The 23,051-nt window shown below is 56.5% G+C and overlaps 3 protein-coding genes across 4 annotated transcripts; 1 reads left to right on the forward strand and 2 right to left on the reverse strand.

Annotated features, from left to right (window-relative positions):
* Window positions 1–5,953: 5,953 nt before the first annotated feature.
* On the reverse strand, window positions 5,954–8,467 carry LOC114065961 (chemokine-like receptor 1). The gene is made up of 2 exons (XM_027900271.1): window positions 8,023–8,467; window positions 5,954–7,532 (listed from the first exon to the last, which is right to left on the reverse strand). Exon 2 carries the CDS (start codon window positions 7,514–7,516, stop codon window positions 6,431–6,433), a length of 1,086 nt encoding a protein of 361 aa, XP_027756072.1. The 5' UTR covers window positions 7,517–7,532; window positions 8,023–8,467; the 3' UTR covers window positions 5,954–6,430.
* A 449-nt stretch (window positions 8,468–8,916) lies between these two features.
* Window positions 8,917–14,059, forward strand: SHMT1 (serine hydroxymethyltransferase 1). 2 transcript variants are annotated; one of them, XM_027900265.1, is made up of 12 exons: window positions 8,917–9,010; window positions 9,889–10,003; window positions 10,271–10,416; window positions 10,693–10,808; window positions 10,897–11,057; window positions 11,225–11,306; window positions 11,497–11,709; window positions 11,846–11,962; window positions 12,124–12,246; window positions 12,462–12,578; window positions 12,763–12,873; window positions 13,194–14,059. In XM_027900265.1, the coding sequence occupies exons 2-12, from the start codon at window positions 9,911–9,913 to the stop codon at window positions 13,361–13,363; spliced, it is 1,449 nt and encodes a 482-aa protein (XP_027756066.1). In that variant the 5' UTR covers window positions 8,917–9,010; window positions 9,889–9,910; the 3' UTR covers window positions 13,364–14,059. The 2 variants fall into 2 exon arrangements, with proteins under 2 accessions (XP_027756066.1, XP_027756067.1); XM_027900266.1 differs by lacking the exon at window positions 8,917–9,010 and adding an exon at window positions 9,138–9,750.
* A 3,156-nt stretch (window positions 14,060–17,215) lies between these two features.
* Window positions 17,216–22,813, reverse strand: SMCR8 (SMCR8-C9orf72 complex subunit). The gene is made up of 2 exons (XM_027900261.1): window positions 20,367–22,813; window positions 17,216–18,705 (listed from the first exon to the last, which is right to left on the reverse strand). The coding sequence occupies exons 1-2, from the start codon at window positions 22,712–22,714 to the stop codon at window positions 18,252–18,254; spliced, it is 2,802 nt and encodes a 933-aa protein (XP_027756062.1). The 5' UTR covers window positions 22,715–22,813; the 3' UTR covers window positions 17,216–18,251.
* Between the last annotated feature and the right edge of the window lie 238 nt (window positions 22,814–23,051).

Below are 23,051 nucleotides of genomic sequence, written 5' to 3' on the forward strand. Positions count from 1 at the left end.
GTGATGTCTCGGTTCCCTGTCACCAGCACACATCGTTAATCCAGAGCCCCTTTAATCAGGACTCCCCTTGCCACGCACATTGATTAAACTGCATGAAGATTCTTTTGACGTCTGCAGTGAGACTCTTATTTTAAACACCCTGTTTAAAAAAAAACCAAAACCAAACACAAAATCACTAGCTTTGTCCCAGGACACCCTTGACAAAACGGTCCTTTCACTGCTTTGAGGAAGTTACAGTCATCCCACACAGACATAGAGCGAATAAAGGTCCCTCCTTTAAATAAAACCCCAAACATCATGTTTTTCCCCCAACTGCATAGCTAGAACCTGTTTTAAATTATGCTTCCGAGATGAACAGTGTTTTATGGATCAGAATTTTAGCATTTACTATAAAGGTACAAATTAGGTACTTTCTGCTGCGGCTTTTCTCATGAAAAGCAATTAAACTTGATTATTCTTGGCCTGCAGGGTGCACTGGAGCAAAGCCTAGCATCCCAGCAGGTATTTCTGTCCACGCTGGCCTTAATGTGAAAGAGGCGGAAAAGCCACTGAACGGCTCACTTAAACATGCCTGCGAAAGGACAACATTAAATTCATAGTTTGAAACCATTACGAGCTGCATTTTCCACCTCAGTGTTTTTCCCTGTGTTTCACAATTCCTTCTTGCTTCACGCATTCCAAGGCTTCATCAATTGCCTCCTCTTTTTGCTTTTTTTCAGTGCCCTGGGAGCTGGGGAAGGGGAAGCCATTTAACCAGGAGCAGCTGCCAGATGTCGAGCGCTCCACTTGCAGGCTCACACAAAGCCAAGACATCTGTTTGAAATATGTGAGCAGAGAGGCCATCAGCCTCTTTGTGCCCTCATGAGAGATGCAGCACTGATCCTCTGACTTTCCTGCAGCCCCTTCCAAATTGCACTGGAGGGTAAGAGAAGAGACCTCTCCCAGCACCTCGCCACCCCCACCGTTCCCAGTCCACGTTTTCCTGTTTCCAGCCTGCTGCTTCCACAGTTGATTCGGGGTCACTGACCCCAGTAGGTTCTTCTTTTGTTTCAGGGCTTTTAGGACAAAAGGGAAGCGGTTTTGAGCTTTTTGTTGGCCTCTTCACAGAGCAGAGGAGATTTCTCTTGGCATCAGTCTCTGTCGCAGGGTTTCGCTGCAGGCCGCTGGGGCAGAGCAGTTTGATGCAGAGCAACTAGAAACGACACATGGTGAAGCACTGACCCGTAATGCAATTAGCAGCCTTCCCCAGAAGCATTTTTCAATACCCCAGGGCACCCAAAACTTGCTGACTGTTTGATTTGTGCTGCCCCGAATTCCTGACATTGCTCAAGCAAGCCACAGGATCAGGAACTAAGAGATCCTGTCTTCCGATCCTTTTTATAACGGTACTGCCTTTGTTTTCTTAGGGAAAAAAAAAAATAATCTATTTCTCAATTTCTCACCTCTGTTTTCCTGATCAGAGGAATGTGAGTTTAAATCTCATCTCCCAAGGGAGAGGGATTTGTTAATCTGACAATATGCTATCCAAACACTAAGAGTTTAACCAACAGTTGCTCCAAGACGAGCACACAGATTTTATTTCATTTACAATGATTCAATTAGCAGTCATCTAAGGAATGCTGAAAATCTGCTGGGTGTGAATACACTGGCTCACCGAGGTTTGTTGTCCTTAATCCAGATGTGACCCTGGCAAGCAGAAATGTGCAAAAAAAAAGCCCCCCCATACACACCTAGTCCAGCCAAGGTGAGGGGCACTGCTCATCCAGCACTTGGCTGCACAACAGCCTGCATCCATCACCTGAGAGAAGATAAATGCTGCTGTCATCCAGGCTCCTGAGCTCCATCCATCACTGCTCAGGCAGGTTGGCTTTTTTTTCCTGTTTGTTTGTTTGGGGTTGTTTTTGTTTAAAAAATGATGGATATTAAAACTCACCTACCAAACCACCTGACAGTGAGAACTATCAGACATGGCACACCAAAGAAACGCTCTGATTGGATCCTGAGAGAGGCCTGTGAGTAGGTTTGGTCTCCCCCAACAGAAAAAGGATCTTACAAGGCATTCCAAAAGCATCCTCTACCCTACCCAGTCCCTCTGAGCCCTCAGGGAGGTTCTGCAGCACAGACACCTCCACACTGAGCACAGCCCAAAGGCCACCACCTCCCTGCTCCCCTGCCCTTGGCTTTTCTGCCTGGGGAACAACTGAGTCCAGTTTCCAGAAGATTCTGCCTTGGATATCACCCAGCTAGGGAGGCAGAACTCAAAGTGGCTATAAAATGCATTTTGGAACAGAGGGAAGGAGGGGTAATTTTATCATGTCTTGGGATTGATCTGGAAATAGCATCCCCCACGTCTGAGAAGCAAAGTGCCTTAAAAAAGGCCCTGGAGCAGAGAACACGTCTTCTCTGTGTGAAGGGCTGTGGCTGTAGATAGCACTCATTGCTTTATCAAATATTACTGCTTGGCTGTCTGCAGAAAACAGACACCCACTCATCTGTCTCTGTCCTGTTTCCCCTGAGTCAGAACTTTGACTGAAGGACTCCCCGAGCTCAGTTTGTTTTCCTGTTTCCAACTGTGCTCCCAGTTCCGGGTCAGCCTGTAATGTTTAACATATCTGCCACACCAGCTCCAGCAGGACACAGGGTTCTCTCCAGCCAGCCTCCCAACAAAGAGATGAGGGGTTTGTGGGAATACCCGGTCCTGCAGACACACAGCTCGAGCTGGGTGCAAGGGTTTGGACAGACACTGCCCTGAAACAAGAGCCAGTGATGGCCGCTCCTGCTTGGTTCCCAGACCGTCTTCACTTTGCTGGGTGTGGGCAGCTCTGTCCTGCAAAGTCTGCATCACATCCTGTTCACATCCATCACCTGATGTTTGTGGCTGTGGTTTGCCCTTTGATTAGCATTTAGACGAAAGTGGTTGAACTGGGCAGTGAAGTCATGTCATTTTAAGGCAATTTGAACAGCTGCGCAGTTCGTGCCAAACACTGGTTAGTGCTCTCTGTTCCTCCCTGTCCTACCCACTGGCTCCCAGCATGGTTTGCCATTTACCTCACTGAGCTACAGCCCCTCTACAGAGAGCACCCAGGCATCCTGCCCTGTGCAGGCAGTCAGTGAGCACACAGGAAGGGCTCGAGTTGGTCACTGCAGAGCAACTTTGCAAATCAAAGCAGAATTCAGTGCAGGAAAGCAGGTCCTGTGCTTTGGGTGCACAACTTGGGGGTGTAAAGAAAAATTTGGTACCGGCCCTGCCCTGTACACTGAGCAGGGGCTGTGAGAGGTGCAGGGAAGGAGCAAATGTAACCAGCAAAGAGCCCCCTGTGTCTGCCTGTGCCAGCCAGGACCAGCCCTGGTTCAGGAAGAACAGGTTAAACCCTGTGCTGGGAGTGGGACCCTCACCCACCTGTTATGCCAAGAAAGGCTGAGCAGACCTGGGAAAGGCTCAGCCTATACCACTTATTCACACTATTACCAACATCTCTCCTGCCCAGAGAAGCCTTTTACCAATACAGATCCTCTAATTTGCCATATTATTTCCTGCCTGATTTCAGCAAGCTGTGGAAGTGGTTCTGCTCTCAGACCTCCATGCACTGTCTTTCCTTAACCTTATCTAACAAATCAATTCCCCAAGCTCAGGAGTGGGACACTTAAAGATTTTACTCACCAGGAAAGTCTCACCAGTGGAGAGGCAGGGGGACTGTTGGGCTTCCCAGAGGCTTTTATTGTCTCATTAATGAGAGCTTCCTCACCTGCTGCAGTCTCCCTCCCACTCATTTGTATTCACTATGGTGCTGCTGGTACTTTCAAGGCTCCCACTCCTTCCTCCCTCTCTCCTCTGAACTATTCTGAGCCCAGTTTCTATCTCCATGCTCCCATCCAGGTCCCAGGGAGAAAATACTTTCTCCTCTTGAGTTACCGCGTGCCATGTCCTCCTCGGCTGGTTCTCCCAGCTCCAGAGCCACCTGCAATAGTCTCTCTTCCAAAGCAAGGCAGCAACAGCTCCTGGTGAAATCCCTGGCTTAGATTCTTGCTAAAATCTTGCTTGATCTCTCAGCTAAGGCTCCCCATGCACAGCCTGAACCCCCCACACCTGAGTGGCTCTGCCTGAACCCCCCGTGCTCCAGTGGCTCTGCACGGCCCAACCCGCTGTTTGTAGGAGCGGGGCTGTGGGATCGGCCCCTCCGTGGGACCAATGAGGGCCTCACACCAGCAAGGGCAGCGGGTTCAGCACCTTTCTCAATGACTGCAAATACTGGGGGGTTCAGGCTGTTCCACCCACCCCGTGGCATCTGAAAGAGCCTTGAGAGCAGAGCTGCGTCAGAGGGGGGCACCGCTGCCAAAGCCTCGCTGGATTGCTGGGTGGAGAATTCCTCCCCCTTTTATTTCATTCAGCCCTTTCTGGATAAGCATATGGCAAATGCAAGTATCAGAGAGAATGAACAGCCTGCCTCCTACTTGGGGATGAGGGACTACCACAATTATCCCTGTGGTAAATGAGATAGTCTGAACATGAGGAGAACTCAATACAACAGGAGATTTATCTTGAAACAAGTCCCTTGGCAGCCCGGCCCATATTCTGTCAGCACAGTTTCCCATGGCACAAAGGGCAGGGATCAGGCAGATCCATCTCTATGTCAACCACATCCTGCTCCATAGGTTAGTTACCTACTGCTGTTCCAGTGGCAATTCCTTGGATCACCCAAACACTCTCCTTCATTCAAATCATGATTCCCTTGGGAATCTTTACGCACCTTGGATTTCTAAATGACCCAGAAAATTGCTTTCTTCCCTACCACAAACCAGGTCAGCACTTCAAAACCTGACTCTCAAGGCTGCCAGGATGAGGAGAGAGGCATGACAGGAGTCTGAGGTCCTGGTCCAGCACTTGTGAAGTCTCTTGTCACAAGGAATTACGTGGGATCTGCAAACAGATAAGGAAAACCAGAAAGAGCAAACGCAGGTCTGCACAACCTTGACACGGCAATCAATGCTGTAGTTCACCACAGGAGCAAGTAAATAGCCCTGGAGTTACGTGCTGCATAGCAAACATTGCAGTTTTATCTGGATGACAGGCAGCAATTTGTGGCAAAGGGTAAATCTCCCTCTTCACTCAAGCTTGACATATGGATGGTCATGTTACATTCCCCGTTCTCAGCGGGTTTCTGCGTGAATTTAAGGTTAAGTACATGTGTGCCTTCAGGATCACGACCTTCATTCAATATTGCATGGCCCAGCAGACCCATAATTAATCCCCAGCATGTCCAAGTGACAGCTCTCACTCGGTAACGTCATCCATGCAGAACAGGGAGGCACGTGTAAATTCATATATTCTGGCTGGGAGTCAGAGATTTTCCAGCCATCAGAGCAGTGAGGCTCCAAGGCAGATTTCTGACAGGATGAACAGGACAATTGGTGGCTTGGGCTGTTTTACAGGTGAATTGGGCATGGCAGGAGAGGGGGGTGTGATACCCTGAGGGGGGGGGGCTGGGACTGACAACACCTCAACACTACCGTTCCCTGCTACGTGACCAACATTTTCTACTCACAAAAATTTCAGAGTTTCAGAAGCTGATGAAGCCTGGGAAGAAAACCTCCACCATCTTCCTCCAGGGAAGTCTGCAAATGTGAAATTTGACCAGACTCACCTCTGCTACTTGCTCTTCTTTCTCCTCCAAGTCACTGTTTTTCAAATGTACCCAAAGGTCTGAAACCCAACAATAAGCCATAAGCAGGGCCTGGCAATCAGATCCACGTGGTCCAAGTGCCCCAGGCAAGTCCTCACACCCAGGCTGTGTCCTGTCTGCTTCACTCAAGAGAACTGCTGCTAATGCCAGGGGTTTGGTTCCAAATTCTGGGTATTTACTCTTTTTATCTAGTCCTTCTGTTACCAAAGATGAACCTGCTCAGTCAGCTTGGATCACGTTTTATCCCACAGGCAACACAACAGGCTGGGTATGTTTTAGAGAAGTTTATTGGGGTTTAATGTTCATTCACCAACAGCTCAAAATACTAGATCCCCACTATTTAAGGGCTGGAAAGATGCCAAACACAAACCCAAACCATCATTGCTCAGAAACAGTTATGCTGTACAACCAGCCTGAGTAACAGGAGCAAAACCACTGATTTGTTCTTCCTGGGGAGAGAAAAGATGAGTGTCCTATGACCTGTCACCATACAAAAATACACAGAGCCATTGCATTTAACCCTTTCTTTGAAAGAGAAAGGCCCAAGGAGTAAAACACTGCTGCTTTAACCCACCTTGCTGCAGCTCCAGAGAGTTCTTTCCTTTCCATTGCGTCACAGTGCGCTTGAGATACCCCCAAGACACCAAATTATACCTTGTTAGCCTGCACAGCCCTTCACAGCCCCCAGTCCTGCCACTAGAGCTCTGAAATTAGGGAACCTGCAGAGGAGGGAAGGGCCCCTTCCACACTCAGACCCTCGGGACCTCCACTTCCGAAGCAGACCTGGACTTCCTGCGGCTGCTCAGGCTGCCCAGGACCGACTCCTCACTGAAGGCCCCTTCGAAGGTGGACAGGATGGACTGGCGAAACTTCTCCTTGAAATCCGGCCCCACGAACACGTACAGGATGGGGTTGATGCAGCTGTTGAAGAAAGCAAGGCTGGAAACCAAGGGGATCCCAATGTAGAGGGCCAGTTTCATCTCATGGCTGGAAGAGTTTTTGGATATTTCCAGCAGGGAGAAGACGTGATAGGGGAAATAACAGAGGAAAAAGGAGGCTGTGACAGCAATGATGATCCTGTAGGGCTTCGCAGAGCCGGCCAGCTGCCTTCTTTTCAGCTTGACAGCCACGACGCTGTAGCAGATGAGAATCACCAGGAAAGGGACGAGGAACCCGCACAGGAAGCGCGTTACGATCATGGCTTTGTGCCGCACCCTCCACAGGCTCCGCGTGGCCTCGGACGAGTAGTCGTCGGACAGCGCAAAGTTGTTGTAGCAGCTGGTGGTGTTCCTGGAGCTGACCACGGTGTCCCGAAAGACCAGGTACGGCGAGCTGAGCAGCAGGGCCAGGACCCAGGTTCCCAGGGCAATCCTGGCCGCCAGCTCCGGGCTCCGGCGGTTGTGAGACCAGACGGGAAAGGCCACGGAAACGCAGCGGTCGACGCTGATGATGGTCAGGAGGAAGACGCTGGCAAACATGTTGAGGAAGGCGATGGTGCTGTTCAGCTTGCACAGCAGCTTCCCAAACGGCCAGTGGAAGCCCAGGGCGGTGTAGGCGATGCTGAGGGGCAGGAAAAAGGTGAAGATGAAGTCAGCAACGGCCAGGTTGAGGAACCAGATGCAGTTCACCGTCTTCTTCATCTTGAAGCCGGCGATCCAGATGACGAGGCCGTTGCCCGTCACCCCCAGGACGCAGGCGATGCCGTACACCACCATGGACAGCACGTGCATGGTCTTCTGGAGCCCGGAGTAGTAGTCCTGGTCGGTGGCATTCTCAGGCAGCTCGGTGGGGCAGCTGTCAGGGAAGGGGGATGGGGAAGAGGAGACGCTGTCCATCACTCCAAGCCAGGATCTGAAATCACAACAGCACACAACGCTGTTACCTGCGGCTCCTGCGGTGTAGGAGAGGTGGAAATCTTTGTGAGCAACCCAGCACAAAATGTGCGTGCAGAGCCAGATCAGATCAATTAATATATCGTTAATATAAAGTCTTCCTCTATAACATCTGCAGCTGCACATCACAAAAACCACCACAGCCAGAGAAACAATCCCGGTTTTGGTGTCGGTGCTGTCAGAGCAACACCTCCATCAACACCCCACAGCAGCAATCCCATGGAAACCCAGATCCCCCTGCCTTGACAAGTCACCTTTGGATGACCACTGACAAATCAAGACAGCAAACCCCATCTAGGCTGGTAACAATTATGGTAACAGACTCTTCCTTCACCAAGCTCTTGCCAAGGAGGTGCACTCCAAAGAGCTCAACACCACCCTCCCAGTGAGCTCCCTCGTTCTCCTCACCCCTCCTGCTCACCCAGCTCTCAGGTCCTGGCAGGACTCACCCTGTGCTGTGTTCCTTGGCCACTCTGCCCACAGCGGGTGGTCTCGCCTCCTGGCTGACTCCCCTTCTGCTGCTCGTCTCCAGAGTGACTCACGCTGCCTTCCCATGGCTTGGGATCACGAGGAATTTAGTAGGATCGCTTATTCCCTAATGTTGTTCCTCAATTTGCGGTGTGTTGGTTTAACCCCTGAATCCCCAGCAGGCACATGTTCCCTCGGGCTGGCTGGCCAAGGCCAGCCAACTAACTTAGACTTGAAGGATGCAGGAAGCACAGCCTCTCTCCTGCCTGTGCCAGTAATCCCCTGGCAGCTCCCTCTCTCCCGAGCACCTGGATATCACTCCGGGCACCAGGGCTGCCCTGCCAGGGTGAGGGGAAAGGGCCAGCTCTGCTCCCCATGACAGCGGTCCCATCCCCAACCCCTGCCATGGCCTGGCACATCGGCTTTGGTCTCCAGGAGGGGGGCTTTGGGAGTGGCCGGAACTGCTCCCTGCCCGGTGTAGGGTACGGGGGGCTCCCATTTATGGGGGAAGCGAGAGGCATCCGTGGATCGTGGGACACTGGGAACACCCCAGGGCTGGGGGAGAGGCACCACGCGGTGGAGGGCCGGCAGGGCTGGAGCTGTGGGTGACAGGAGGGGTGGCAGGACAGGTGACACCAGCAGGTGACACCAGCAGGGCCCCCCGTCCCGCCCGTCCCGGTCCCTCCCAAGGTCACCCCGCCCCGGGCGCCACGTGCGGACCCTCCACCGGCCCCGCCCCCGGCGCGGGCCAATTGGGCGCGGGGAGAGGGAGGAGCGCGGCTCTGATTGGTCCAGGTGCTCCAGGAGCGCCGCCGTGCTGGGCGGAGCGCGGCGCTGATTGGCTGCGCCCCGGGGGAGGCGGGGCCGGGCGGGCTATGGTAGAGCGCGGGCTCCCGCGCGGCACCGACTGGGATCGGGATAGGAACCGGGATCGGGATAGGAACCGGGATCGCGATCGGTGCAGCGGCGGTAGGAGCCGTGCGGGGCGGGAGAGGGAGGACAGGGCTGAGAGCCGGGCAGGCACCGCCTATCCCTGGATCAGGGCAGGGTGGGCTCGTCACCGGGAGCCGCTCAGGGATGTGGGAGGTGATGGAGCCGGGATACAGGAGGTGCAGAGCCAGGTGGGGATGGAGCTTCAGGGCTGGGGCTCGTCCCTGCAGCAGCTGAGCTGCCAGGGCTGGACTGGTGTCCACCACGAGGGTGGGCATGGGGTTCTCATCCTGACTGGGGAACAGGAGCTCTATGCCTCTCGAGCCTTCTATGGGTTTGCCAAAAGCAGTGGGTGCTGTGACATGCACTGGGGGGACAGGCAGGACCCAGCCATCCTGCTCGGGGCCAGAGCGGTGCCCTCTGCCCTTTCCCTCGCAGCCCTTTCCCCAGCAAAGCCCCTCTGGCAGTGGGGATTCCCACGCAGCCAGTGCAGCCCCGGGCTGGATCTCAGCCGAGCATCCCTGCCCAGCTAGGGCAGCACAGCAGGCCCACAGCGGATGGACTTCGGCAGCTTGGCACAAGGAAACCGTGGGGGATTGCTTAATAACCCGCTCACGGCCCCTCGCTGTCCTTGCGGGGTTAATGAGTAAAAAGATCCTTTGTTTTCTGCCAAGGCAGCAGCTGGGCTGTTATTCCTCCCTGGGAGCAGCAGTGGCACCAACCAGGCCAGAGGGCTGCCAGGCCTGGGCATCACAAGGAGCCAAGCAGAGGCAGAGCTCGTGTGTTTCCCTCACCCAACAGCCCATGGCTGGTCCCTCTGTGTTCCCGGGGAAGATGCGGGATGGGAGCAGGCAGCACATGGGGAACAGCCCCGCTGCCATCCCACAGACCCCACAGACTCCCCTCTCCACTGGCAGGTGACTCAGAGCCAGCAGGAACATGGCAAACTCAACACAGGGCCTCCCCAGCGCCGAGCTCTGGGCCTCCCATAACAAGATGGTGATGGAGCCACTCGACACCAACGACCCGGAGGTGAGACCCCCCTTCTGGAGCCTGCCCAGCCAGGCAGCCATGGGGACGCTGAAATCCTCAGGCCAGGGACATGCCAAGGTTGAGCTGCTGGAACCCAGCCATCCTCTGTGCCCTGTCTATGGGATCAAGCTGCACCAAGAAGGGATCAGCACCTTTCCAGGCCCCTCTCCATTACCTGTCCCTCCAAGGGTGCAGGCCCTGTGGTGGAGCTCCCATGTCTCCATGCAGAGCTGGCATGGGTGAAGCTGTTTCTGCCCTCTCCCAAAGGTGCACAGCATCATCAAGAAGGAGAAGCAGCGGCAGAGGCTGGGGCTGGAGCTGATTGCGTCCGAGAACTTTGCAAGCCGAGCGGTGCTGGAGGCGCTGGGATCCTGCATGAACAACAAATACTCCGAGGGTTACCCAGGACAGAGGTAGGGGGGCTGGGCCAAGTCCCACCAACCCAAACCCTCCCAGGCCTCACCTCTGGGAAGGAAGTGATGTCCGTGTGCTGGCAGCCAAGCTGTTCCAGGGTGGGATCCCACCATCCTGGCTTCTGTCCTTGGCCACACCTGGGACAATCTCAGCAGGGTCAAGCGTGCTGTGGCTGCCACAAACAGGCCACCACCCCAGGTTCTCCCCATCTTGGTCACAGGGACCGTTCTGGGTAAGGAGTTTGGTTTCACTCCCTGCCCCATCCTTCCCCACAGGTACTACGGCGGGACGGAGCACGTGGATGAGCTGGAAAGGCTGTGCCAGAAGCGAGCCCTGCAGGCCTACCGGCTCGACCCCCAGAAGTGGGGCGTCAACGTCCAGCCCTACTCAGGTAACGGGGCGCTCAGCAGAGCCAGGACAGTCGCCCCGGTCTCTGCGTGCCCCAGCACCCACAGCCACGTGGTGGGCTCTCACGGCAGGGTCCCCCGCGAACTTTGCGGTGTACACGGCCCTGGTGGAGCCCCACGGCAGGATCATGGGGCTGGACCTGCCCGACGGGGGCCACCTCACCCACGGGTTTATGACGGACAAGAAGAAGATCTCTGCCACCTCTGTCTTCTTCGAGTCCATGCCCTACAAGGTACGGGGAGCTGCTCCAGCTGGAGCCAGGATGTGGCCATCATAAGTGTTGGTGCCCCTTAAAGTTAAAAGTTCTGGCATCAGGCTCTGGGCACTGCCTCCTGCAGGACAGCACTGCAGCTGGTCTTCACCACACCAAGAGAGCTGAACCCTCCTCTTCTCTCCCAGGTCAACCCCAAGACTGGTTACATCGACTACGATCAGCTAGAGGAGAACGCCCGGCTCTTCCACCCCAAGCTGATCATAGCAGGTAAGGACACACCTGTACCAACCTCGCTGGTGACACACCCGGCTGGGGGTAGCACTCCAGTAATCCCACAGACGCCGCAGCACGGGGAGGAGACCTCCAACACACCCACCGTGTGTGCTGTCGCAGCTGCGGGGCCGTCCCATTCCTGGTGGATCTGCTCCTGCCCCCTCCTCATCCCATCCCCCCACAGGTGTCAGCTGCTACTCCCGCAACCTGGACTACGCCCGCATGCGCAGGATTGCGGACGCCAACGGCGCCTACCTGATGGCCGACATGGCCCACATCAGCGGGCTGGTGGCCGCCGGCGTGGTGCCCTCGCCCTTCGACCACTGCGACGTCGTCTCCACCACCACCCACAAGACCCTGCGGGGCTGCAGGGCCGGCATGATCTTCTACCGCAAAGGTGCCCGGCTGCCCCCGGGCTGGGGGGTGCAAGTTAGCGCTCCTTCCCGCTCTAGATGGGAAAGAGGGAGGGAAGAGAGATCCTGGGAGCATCTGGGGAGCTTCCTGATGAGTGACCTCGCCCTCCCCTCCCGCAGGCACCCGCAGTGTGGACCCCAAGACAGGCAAGGAGACACTCTACAACCTGGAGAGCCTCATCAACCAGGCGGTCTTCCCGGGGCTGCAGGGAGGCCCACACAACCACGCCATTGCAGGTATTCACACAGCTCCAGCGTGGCAAAGGTGTCCTGGCTCTGGCCCCCAGCAACAGACACCACGGCGAAGCGCAGCCGGGTGATCCATCAGTTTGCTCAGCTTCCAGGATGACTTGTGCTGGTGTCCCCCAAAAGCTGACCCCAGCCTCCTCCCCCCACAGGGATCGCCGTGGCGCTGCGCCAGGCCATGACCCCCGAGTTCAAGGCCTACCAGCAGCAGGTGGTGGCCAATTGCCAGGCCCTCTCGAAGGCGCTGATGGAGATGGGCTACGACATCGTCACAGGTGAGGAGGGGTCTTGGCAGTGGGATGGGGTCCAAGTCAAGCCAGGAGGGCACAATCTGCCAGCATGATTCCTCAGGACATCCACACACCTGTTCTGAAGCAGCCCGAGTTCCCAGGGGCAGGCCCTGCTGCAATCCCAAGCCTCTTAGCTGATGTTTCCCGTGGGAGCAGCGTTTCCCCAATCCCACATCCCCACCAAACCCCTCTCCTTGCAGGGGGCTCTGACAACCACCTGATCCTCCTGGACCTGCGCAGCAGAGGCACAGACGGCGGCCGGGCCGAGCGGGTGCTGGAGATCTGCTCCATCGCCTGCAACAAGAACACCTGCCCCGGTGAGGGATCCCACGAGCTCTGCTGTATCCTGCCCCCCGTGCTGGGGATCTCCCGTGGCCTGTGCAGAGCTTCCCACGGGGCTCCCAGCTCCCAGTCCATCCCAGGCACTGGGAACCAGGCTGAAATGCCGCGTGTGGTGGTTTTGGTGCCGGGTTTGGTCACGTGTGCCCTGTCCTGGTGCAGGTGATATCAGTGCCCTGCGCCCCAGCGGGCTGCGGTTCGGGACCCCCGCTCTCACCTCCCGCGGCTTCCGGCAGGACGATTTCCGCAAGGTGGCTCAGTACATCCACAGAGGTGAGCAGGGCTGGGATTCAGCTCCAGCAGCATCCTGGGCCAAGGCAGCTCCCCTGGATGAGAAGGCACCAGCTGGCAAGAGAGCACACCCACAAGTGGGGAATAACCATCCCACCTGCACATCTGGATGTGGCCCATCTGGCCCTTCCCTGTCCCTCGCAGTCTTGTCCCAGTTGTCCTCGGGGGTTGGTTTCCCAGGGCAGCAAGTCCCTCACACAGGAGGGAGGGAGCAGGGCTGTGTCCTGGGGAGCAGCAGGGCTGGGAGAGCCGTGGGCTGCAGCAGCTGCGAGGGCTGACCGAGGCATCTCCCACGCTGGCAGGGATCGAGCTGGCACTGCGCGTGCAGAACGACATGAGCCCCAAGGCCACGCTGAAGGAATTCAAGGAGAAGCTGGAGGAGGAGAAATACCGTGCGGAGCTGAAGGCACTGAAGGAAGAGGTGGAAGCCTTTGCAGCCACCTTCCCGCTCCCAGGGCTGCCTGTCCTGTAAGGGGAGACACCTACGCTCTGCTCCCACAACCTCGGGAGGAGCCGGGATCACGGCACACTCACCTGATACCCCAGTGCCTTCTCCCAGCACCTCCCTGCTGCAACTGCAGCAGCAGCTCATCCTTTGGCTCTTACTCCCCTCTCCCCTCCCGTGTGGGGCACAGGGACCCCCTGAGCACGGCCCCTGTAGGGACACCAGCCCTTCAGCACTCAGTGCCACCACTGGGACCGAGCACCAGGTCACCCTCACCTCACATCCAGGTGCCACCCAGCTCCCGCTGGCTGTGGGAGCAGCACATGGGACCGGTCTGTCCACATTCCCTGGACACACTGCCCACAGCAGCAGGAGGGATGGGGGGGTCCAGCTGCACAAGAGACCTCACAGCCACTAAACCCCACCCCAGTTTCAGCCTCAAGGATTCCCCTTCATCCTATGTGCCTTCCCACCTCCTGTGCAGGCTCTGACAAGGCCAGGCCTTGTCCCCAACATCCCTCCTGGGATCACCCTCCCCACCCTAGCCAGAGCCTCTGGTATTTTCTCAGACCTCTGAGCACAAAGCTTAGGTTGAACCATTTTTTAATAAGCACGGTAAAATTAAGAATTTAACCACAATGTATGACAAGAATTATAAGCTTTAAAAAATACGACCGATTTTTTTTTTTTTTTTTTTGTATTTCAAAAATATCTGAACCCAAATAAATAATTTTTTTTTTTTTTTAAAAGTACATTTCTCAGACTAGTCATTTGGTGTTATTAACATCTGTTAAACTCTTGTGCAGTGACACTTACAGCACGACACTAAGACATGCTTCTTGGATTTCTCCCGCTCACACTCGCTCTAACTACGGACGCAAGCATTCGGCACGCACAGGCACACACACGGAACTCAACATGCAGGAATAGGATACAGTGCTTTAAAATAAGATGAGAATTCATCACAGCCTCCTGGCAGCCCTCAGAGGCAGCTCCGAGCCCAGCCCCATCCCCGTGCCAGCGGCGGTGCCGCCGGCAGGACCGGGTACCCTGTTTCTGCCTTCCTGTTAAATCCGCCTCGGGGAGCAGCGGGCGGGGGGTTTGCGGCCCCTCGGACACGGGTGCAGTCTGGGGCTCTGACATTGTGCTCTGGGGCAGGTGTTCTCCTGCAGCCTGGGCAGCTCCCTGAATTCCCATCACACCCTGTTCCAGGAGCCTTCTCACAGCGCTGCTACGTGCCCGGGGCCTGCCCAGCTCCCCGAATCCGCAGCGTGGGGTGTCACCCACCACCAGACCGGGGGGCTCTGGGCCCCCCTCACTCCAGGAAAACCAAAGAACTGTCCGGAGGGCACGGAGCCATCAGCTCCTGCCCCTGGAGTGCCTCTGCCAGCCCTCCCAACACGGTGAATATTGCTAGAGTATAGGCAGCACCTCCCTGCCGAGGCAAGGCAGCTGTGGAGCTGCCCTGAAGGGATTGCCACCGGATGAAAGGAAATCTGAGCACTGTTCTCTGAGAAATGAAACCTGTGTAGGGTTAAGATCTCCTACAGCTATGGCTGACCCTCCTCGGGTGGGAGCTGGAAGCGGCAGGTTAGTGGAGAGCGGAGCAGGGGCTGGCAGTCGGGAGGATCGAGTGGGGAAACAGGAGCCCTTCCTCCCACCCCGGTGGGACTTTGCTCTGATGAATTCTCGGGCAGGTTTAACACCTCCTCTCCCTGGCAGCCAGGAGGGAGCCTTTGAGGCCGTGCGGGAGGCGGGGACATGCTGGGCTGGCAGCAGTCACAGAAGCAGGAGAGGGCCATGCCAGGGCACCACTGGCTCTGGCAGCTGAAAGGCTGGTGAGGATGGCGCTGCTGCTGCCAGGAACCTGCCCTGCTCCTGCTAGAAGGATGGCTCGGGCAAGCCGACGACACACACGGGCCAGGACTCGTGGCAGGGGCTGTCAGTGCAAAGGTGGTGACTTGTAAGTCTGTGAATATCAGAAACGGGTGAGGTCCCACAGCGGGATGGGGAAAAGTCCTAAAGTGCCGATACAGGGATCTGTACTGTACAGGAGCACAAGGGCAGACAGAGGAATCACTGAGGAAAGAGGAATTCAGCCCCCAAGCATCAGCTGTGCTCGGAATCCCCCCCCCATTTCTGCCACCACAAGCAGTGAGGGCAGGCTGGGCTCTGGCTGCACCGAAGGTGCCACAGCCAGGTGTAACTCCCACTTTTCCAGTCCAAGCTCAGAGGTTACACCACCAAGAGGAGGACAAGCACTCCAGAGCATGTCTCTCCACAGCTCCCAGCTGCAGATAACCACTGAGCTCCCGTCTGGAATCGGGTGATGTCCCAGCCAAGCCCCCAGGGCATCCTCCCAAATCAGAGCCGCTTTGTGGTGCAGAGGTGAAGCAGATCAGGCAGGTAGTAGTGCAAGTATTGCTCAACACAGCCTTGAAAATCAGATACTACAGGTCTGACAGAGGGAGCAATGAGAAGTGAGTTATTTATCAATTTGTGAGCACAGCTGAACACCAGAGGTCGAGACCACTGTGACTAAGAGATGAGCCACCACTAATCATCCTCCCGTTCCACGCTGTCAGCCTGGAGGAAGATGGTGGGTGAGTCAACAGGAAAAAAGTTCCACCCTCCCTCCCTCCTCAAACCCAAACAGCACCAGGTTGTTTTTCATCAGGAAACAAGCGCCTCTTCTGACCAGAGCTCCAGAGCAGGACACTGGGACTTTTCATCTGCCTGGTGGCACCTGCATTACTCATTTGCTGAGATGCCTCTTCCCCCAGGCAGTCTGGGTGCACAGGGATCAACACCTTGAGTCACTCCAGGAAACAGTTTGATGGACACAGAGGCCTTTCACCAGCAGACCCAGTTCACATGCGACAGGAGGGCAAAGGTAGGACAGAAGGAGGCTTTAAACATGCTTTAAAGGTGAGCAGCCCCACAGAGACACACAGCTCACCTCCAGCAAAGGCCACACCACACTGCTTCCAATTCTAACCTTAAAATACCATCATAAACAACCTCTGACCCGGGAAATCCCTCCGGAGAGTACCACAAGCTCAACTGGCTCAGCTGAGCCACAAGAAACAGCAATAACCTTAAAACCAGCCTTTCTGCACTGTTGGCTTATACCCTAGAGAGCCCTTTCCAGGGGAGAGGAAGAGGTGGTAGCAGTACTGTCGAGCTGATATTTCCCGTGGGAAAACAACCAGTGCCAGACAACAACCTCTCCAAGAAGCCTGCCTGCCTTTGGGACACGGATTTTGGAGCAGTGCAGGTCTCACAGCAAGTCTCAGCCAGGTCTAAGCCATGCAGGGGAATCCCAGGCTGCACACAGGAACTTCCCAGGCTCAGAAGGAAGATCACATTCATCTCCAGCACTGTCTCACATCGTCACCAAACAGAGGTTTAAAAAAAAATAAAACCAAACAACGCATCAGCTCTTGTAAGATCTCAGCTGTTCTCGCCCCAAAATCAGCGTTAAAAAGAAATAAAACCAAGATTATCTTTCCTAGCAAGGCTTTTCTGGCTCAGAAGTGCCACAGGGGCTGCTACTGCCACATGGCAGCGGGCAGAGCAGCCCGGGCTCAGCATCTCCGACGAGACTCCGCAGGGAAGCGCCGCGCCCAGGCACAAAGCTTTCGGCACTGACAGGAACAATCTGGGAGTGTCACCACGCTGGTGGCACGTCCTTTATGGCACAGAAGCTTTGAAAGGAAAAGTTCTCAGTATCCAGGCTCAGAGAGCAGTAGTTCTGCCCCGTCCAGAACCATCCAGGAGCCCCAGGAGAGGTAGTTGTGACACGGCAACGGCTCAGCCAGGAGCAGCACGCGGGAACGCCAGCCTTGTTTGACCACAAAGCACAAACGTCAACTCCCCAAGAAAAAAAAATAAAATAAACTATTACAGATACAACGTGGAATCCAGTACATTCATCCCTGATCTCTCCTGAGCACTAGTACCTCACCAGCCAGGCAGCCTGTGCTAACAGCCTGCTGTCTCAGCGTAGCTCCAGCTGAATCGCATCGTTTCCCCATCACAAAAAGCACCTAAAAATGAGGGCACTCACCCTCATTCAGTTCCCTTCTCTCCTTTGAAAGCCACCCCTGACATCACCCGCTTTGAGGAATCCCAGTCTCCCTCCAGCCTTCTCAGAGGTCGCCCAGCAAATAGGACGTGACAAATGAACAAGGCACAGTGCTCTACATTCACGGCAGCCGGCGCCTCGAGGCCCAGCGTCAGGGAGTGCTTCCACCTTCCTGATTTTAACAGAGCTGGGGGGAAGTGGCAAACACTTCCTGCAGAGAAGCACATGTGCCTCCACCGTGCTCCCACCCACCCAGGGACAAGCTGTCCTGCGAAGTGCCAGGAAACTCAGCAAATGCAGGAAGGGACACCATCGGCAGGGCTGCGCACAGACCTGCCACCCTGCCAGGGAGCTCTGAGCTGCACTCACATGACACACCAGTGGATTAAAAACTTCACGTGGCCTTGACATCTCCCCTCTGGTCTCTGCCCTGGCTCCACGGAAGGGACTGGCAGGGCTCTGGCAGAAGCGTGCAGAGCACTGTGTTCTTTCAGGGGCTGCACACTAGTGTGTGTTGATCCCCCAGACAGCCCCACCTCTCTCCCTGCCACAATCCCCCCGGGATGCTGCCAGGACCCTCTTTAAAGGTTAACAGTGCCCCTTCTAACATTTACAGAGTGCCTGATGGTTTATGCGATGGAACACATACGCTCTTGGCCACAGGGAACACCCGGGAATCTGCTCCCACAGACACGGCTTCCTGTGGAGCAGAGACACAAACCCCTCGGCCCCTTCCCGGCGCGGGAGAGCTACTGCAGACAGCGGCGATGTCAAGCACGGATGAGCTCTGTCAGACTCCGAGCACACGGGCACACGGCCTGGGCAAGGCTAGATTTTGTACAAAAAGCTGGGGACGTAGTCAAATCTGAGCAGGGGGCTCCCCCCCTGCCCCGGTTCCTGAATGTAGTGCAGCTTCAGCAGCTCGGCCAAATACTGCACGATTTTGACATCTTCGTTGGCGAGGCCCAGCTGAAGCTTCAGGAAGTTCATCCTGCGGTTCACGACGGATTCCTCCGGTTCCCTTTCGCTGATGGGGAGGTGCAAATGATGGCAGAAGGTGAAGAGGAAGGCTTTAGAGCACAGCTGGGTGAGGATGCTTTGGACGTGCATGTAGTAGGTGCTGCCCCGCTTGATCTGGGTGCGGTGGTCGGCCAGCCGGGCCACCACGGTGCCCTTGTAGAGGGGGCAGCGCAGAGTCTTGCTGTCGGCGTCCAGGATGCTCAGGTAGCGGCTGTAGCGGCTCAGGGCGTGCAGCACGTTCACCCCCGCGGGGGACACCGTCCTGCAACGGCAAGGAGAGAGGTCACGGCTGGAGGGGAGCTGTGTCTGTGCCCTGTGCCCCACGTGCTTTCCCTCACACCAGGTCACGAGCTCTGTGGGAGAATGAGGTCCTAGCATGGAAGAGAGGGGACAAACAGCCTCTCCAGCCTGACAGGTCCCAAAGAAACCTCGACTCCCTGGCCCACATGTGCCCTGATCTGCACTGCGTGTGTGCTACTGCATAAACCCCCCCACTTTGGATCAGATTCCTTCCTCAGTAACACAGACAGGGAGTGATGGGACATCTCTGGTGCACAGACACAAACTTTGCAGCAGCTGGAAGCTTTTGGATGTGACAACAGGGACTCAGAAACCCAAACCAGCCCCCTCTCTCCATGAGCTCCTCTTTCCCCCGCATCGCTTCGGGAAGGAGCTGCTCTGAGGTGGTCGAAGCCCTGAGTGGAGCAAAACCTTCCACCTTTCCTTTAGAAAAGGGAATAAAACCAGAATACTCCCTGGCAGAGCCTGTCCATTTGTCACTCAGGTGCAAACCCACAACACACAATTACCCACCAAGCTTGGCCTGATGTTATTTAAATGCAAATCACGAGCCCACACAAACCTTCAGCTCCTCCATTCTCTGTCTCTTTGGTGACAGTCGCTGGGCTGATACAGCTCCCAGCCTCCAACTGGGAATCCCAACTGGTGTAAGGGCTGCCCCCGTGCCCAGGCAGCCCCTGGCCTTAGGAGAGGCAGGATCCTTACCAGAACAAATTATTTAGCCTGGACGTTCCTTCCCAGAGCCCTCGTACAAATGGTTTGCTGAGAGCACCCACATTAAACCCAACACTTAATTAACATTCCAAGGAGGAGAGCTGAAATGACTGACACACGTTACAGGCAGCGCTTAAAAAAAGATTTCTGTTTATAAAAATTGCATCTAACCACAAACATTGAGCAACGAGTAAACACTTGGGGCTTTTAAAAACCTCACTGACAGACAGAGAGCTCGTGAGCAGCTGTTGCAGAGCTGTCATCCCACCTCATGAGCACAGAAATGAGGGTGAACTCACAGCTTTGGGTAATTTCACCATCCACAACCCCCAGCAGTGCAATACTCTGTGGCCCAGAAAGCAGGTTTCTGTGGCTTAAGTTCTACACTGCTCAGGAACACTCTTTCAGGAGCTATTCCAGCCCGGCTCTGAGTGCTGGGCTGCCACTCTGACTTATGTTTTCCACACTGGTGACAGCAATGGCCATTCCCTGTCACACCTGCACCCAAACACGTCCTGCTAACACACGAAAAAATCCTTTTCATAACAGCAACAAAGGCAGGGCTGAAATCTTGAGCTGAGCAATCCCTGTTTGCCAACATGAGCTCAGCAGGACTCAGGTGTTTGCTCTCCACTTTGCCAGGCAAAAACCCAAACCAGAAGGAAACCTCCTGGCCAAATAACTCACCTGAGGCAGGCAGCAAACACCCAGCACTTTTTAAATATTACCTCTCAAGTGAGGCTGGACATAAAGAGACATATCTACCCCAAAATAAATCCCACCAGCAGAAATCCGTGGGAGCTGTGTAGGTTAATTAGAGACCTCCCCTGCACACTCCCTCCCCCTCTGAGATGGAAGTTCTTACCACACACCTCCACACCACCAAAGCAAACAGATCCTTGGATTTACCTCTGGAGTCCGATCAACTTCCACTTCTGGAAATCCACCAGGTGCAGGGGGGAGGTGACCCAGTGCTTGACGGGCTTGGCGTACGCGCCGCAGTTGGGCACGAAGATGGACAGCGCCGTCACCAGCTTCTTGACCATGGCCTCGTCCTCCCCCAGCACCACCAGGGTCCTGCCGCTGAGCAGGGAGTAGATGGCGGGGTGGGCAAAGGGGTATTGCCGGATGAACCGCAGCGCGTTCTGCCCGGCCCTCTTCCTGTGCCTCTCCCCGGCCGGGCAGGCGACACGGGCGGGAGAAGGGGTCCTGTCGGAGCACGTGGAGGCGGCGCTGCTGATGTAGCTCGTGGAGTCCGAGCACTCGTCCAGGCTGCTCTTGCTGACCTCCCTGCTGCCCGACAGGTAGCGCGAGTCGAGCTCGTAGGGCAGGAGCCCCCCCGGGGCGCCGTCGTGGGCGGGGAAGCCCCCGCGCAGCCCCTGCTCGGCCGCCCGGTACGGCTGCGGCGGGATCCGCACCACGCCGTCCTCCTCGCACGCCTTCTGCCCCAGCTCGGGCAGGGGCTCCAGGAAGTTGGGGCTCTCCTTCCCGATGCAGCAGGCAGCGTCCACCTGCACCAAGCTCTCCTGCTTGGAGACGTCGTCCCGCTCATCGACAACGCCCGGGCTCAGTCTGGGGGCGAAGCGAAGGCCGCGCTCGTCGTCGTTGTCCGCGTAGGGCTCCTCGTTAATGGCACTTGGGTAGCTCGCCTTGAAGTCCTCCGGGATGAGGGACTCGGAGGGACACGTGCTGAGCACCTCGATGCTGTCCTCGCTGACCGTGCGCCGGCTGCCCACCTTGCTCCGGCCCGCCTGGGGGCTGGGCATGACGGGCAGGCTGGCTTGGCTCTCCGACTTGGTCAGCCCCGAGCCCGACTTCTCCGTCCCCAGCACCTCGATGCTCTCCCCGCTGCTGATGCTGCCTTTGATGTCTGCATCCAGGTAGTCCAGGTTCTCCTGGGGCTCGGACGTCACGGACTCGGACATTTTGGGTTCTTCGGAGTCCTCCATCTCCTGCTCCATCTTGATGGGCACACACTCCACGCTGGACTTGTAGGAGCCCAGGCTGACGACCACTTTAGGGGTGAGGGGCTCTTCCAAACACTTTCCATCCATGGCATCTTGGCCGAGCCCCTGGCAGCCTCTGTACTGTTTTTCAGGAGGTTTTTCATCCAGAAAAGACACATCCTCAAAGAGGAAGTTGGTGACGCTCTGCTGCTTCAGGAGCGCCCGGCTGATCTGCTCCGTCAGGAGGTAACACACGTCACCTCGGAAAGTCCTCTCGATATGGTGCAGCTGGTCAAGGGTTTGGGTGAAAAAATAAACATCACAGAGCTCCTCCAGCGTCTTCAGCTTCTTGTCAAAGCACTTGGCAGACTTGGCTTTGATGAGCTTGGGGGTGTAGGACGGGATGTGGGTGTAAAGGTGCGTCTCACCGGGCTCTGCAGGGTCAGAGGGGGCCGAGTCCTGATCACAGCCCGTGCCAACCCGATCCAGTGCACACTCCGGCTCGTAGGGGTGGAACTCTGACTCCTTCAGCTTCCTGTAGGGATAGGACCGGATCTGTCTCAGCAGGTCCTGGTGCTCGATGATGGACTTTTCCACACTGGCCAGCTCGTTGGCCTTCTCGATGGCCTGGGTCGTGTAATACCCCTTGTCGTTGGCTTTCTTCTGCGCCTCGGTCTCGTTGTGCAGGACAGTCCTGGTGTAGTCGAGGTCTCTCAGTTTCTTTTCCAGCTCGTTGGCAAAGGCTTTCCGGTTCCCCGTCTTGAGGCATTCGGAGGCTTTGGAGAACTCGGCGGAGAGTTCCTGAAACTGCTGCATGATTTTGTGCTCGTCAGCAGAGATGTAGGCCATGCAGAAGGGCCTCACGAAGCCACGGGCTTCCAGGTCGTACAGGGTCAGGTGGTGCACGTAGGCGAAAGCCCCTTCCTTGGAGTCCCCCAGCACCACCTTGGAATCCTCCACGAAGTTCAGCTTCGGGTAGGCAGAGCCGGGGGGGTGCCCCACGAAGGACGCCTGGTAATCCACAGACATGATCCGCAGGGAGAAATAGTTGAGGTCGAAGGTGCCCGACACCTTGGCGTCATCGGGGATGGTCAGCAGGGGCTGGGGCCCCACCTGCTCCGAGAACTCGGAGATGAGGATGAAGTCCCGGGTGAACTTGGAGCCGGCGACCTTGGCCCAGGGGTTGGCGCCGTGGCCGGCGAAGGGGAACAGCGGCACCGAGTACTCCTCGGGCAGGGGCGGCTCGCGGTACAGATCATCCTCCAGCTCCTCCTCCCTGGTGAAGGCCACCACGTCAGGGGCGCTGATCATATTTCCCGCAGGACGGGGCCGACATGGAGCAGCGCCGCGCCCCCGGTCCCCTCCCGCCGCGGGAGGCGCCGCCGCAGCCCCGTGCCGCCCTCACGCCGCCGCCCCGGCCCGGCCCCGCCGCCGCCGCAGCCCCGGGTGCCCCTCACGCCGCCGCCATGGCCGGAGCCGCCTCCTCACGGCCCCGCAGCCATCTTGGCGTCACATGACGCGCGGCCTCCGACCCCGCCGCCAGGAAGCGGCGCCGCCCCCGCCTCCCCCTCGCCCGCGGCTCTGGCTGATTTTTCTACCGTCGTCGTCCTTTTTCCTTACCGATCCCGTGACGGGCCCGGCGGCGGCG

Source organism: Empidonax traillii, unplaced genomic scaffold (assembly GCF_003031625.1).
Source record: "Empidonax traillii isolate 1590-97213 ecotype Southwest subspecies unplaced genomic scaffold, ASM303162v1 scaffold717:size860381, whole genome shotgun sequence".
NCBI classification, from domain to species: domain Eukaryota; kingdom Metazoa; phylum Chordata; class Aves; order Passeriformes; family Tyrannidae; genus Empidonax; species Empidonax traillii.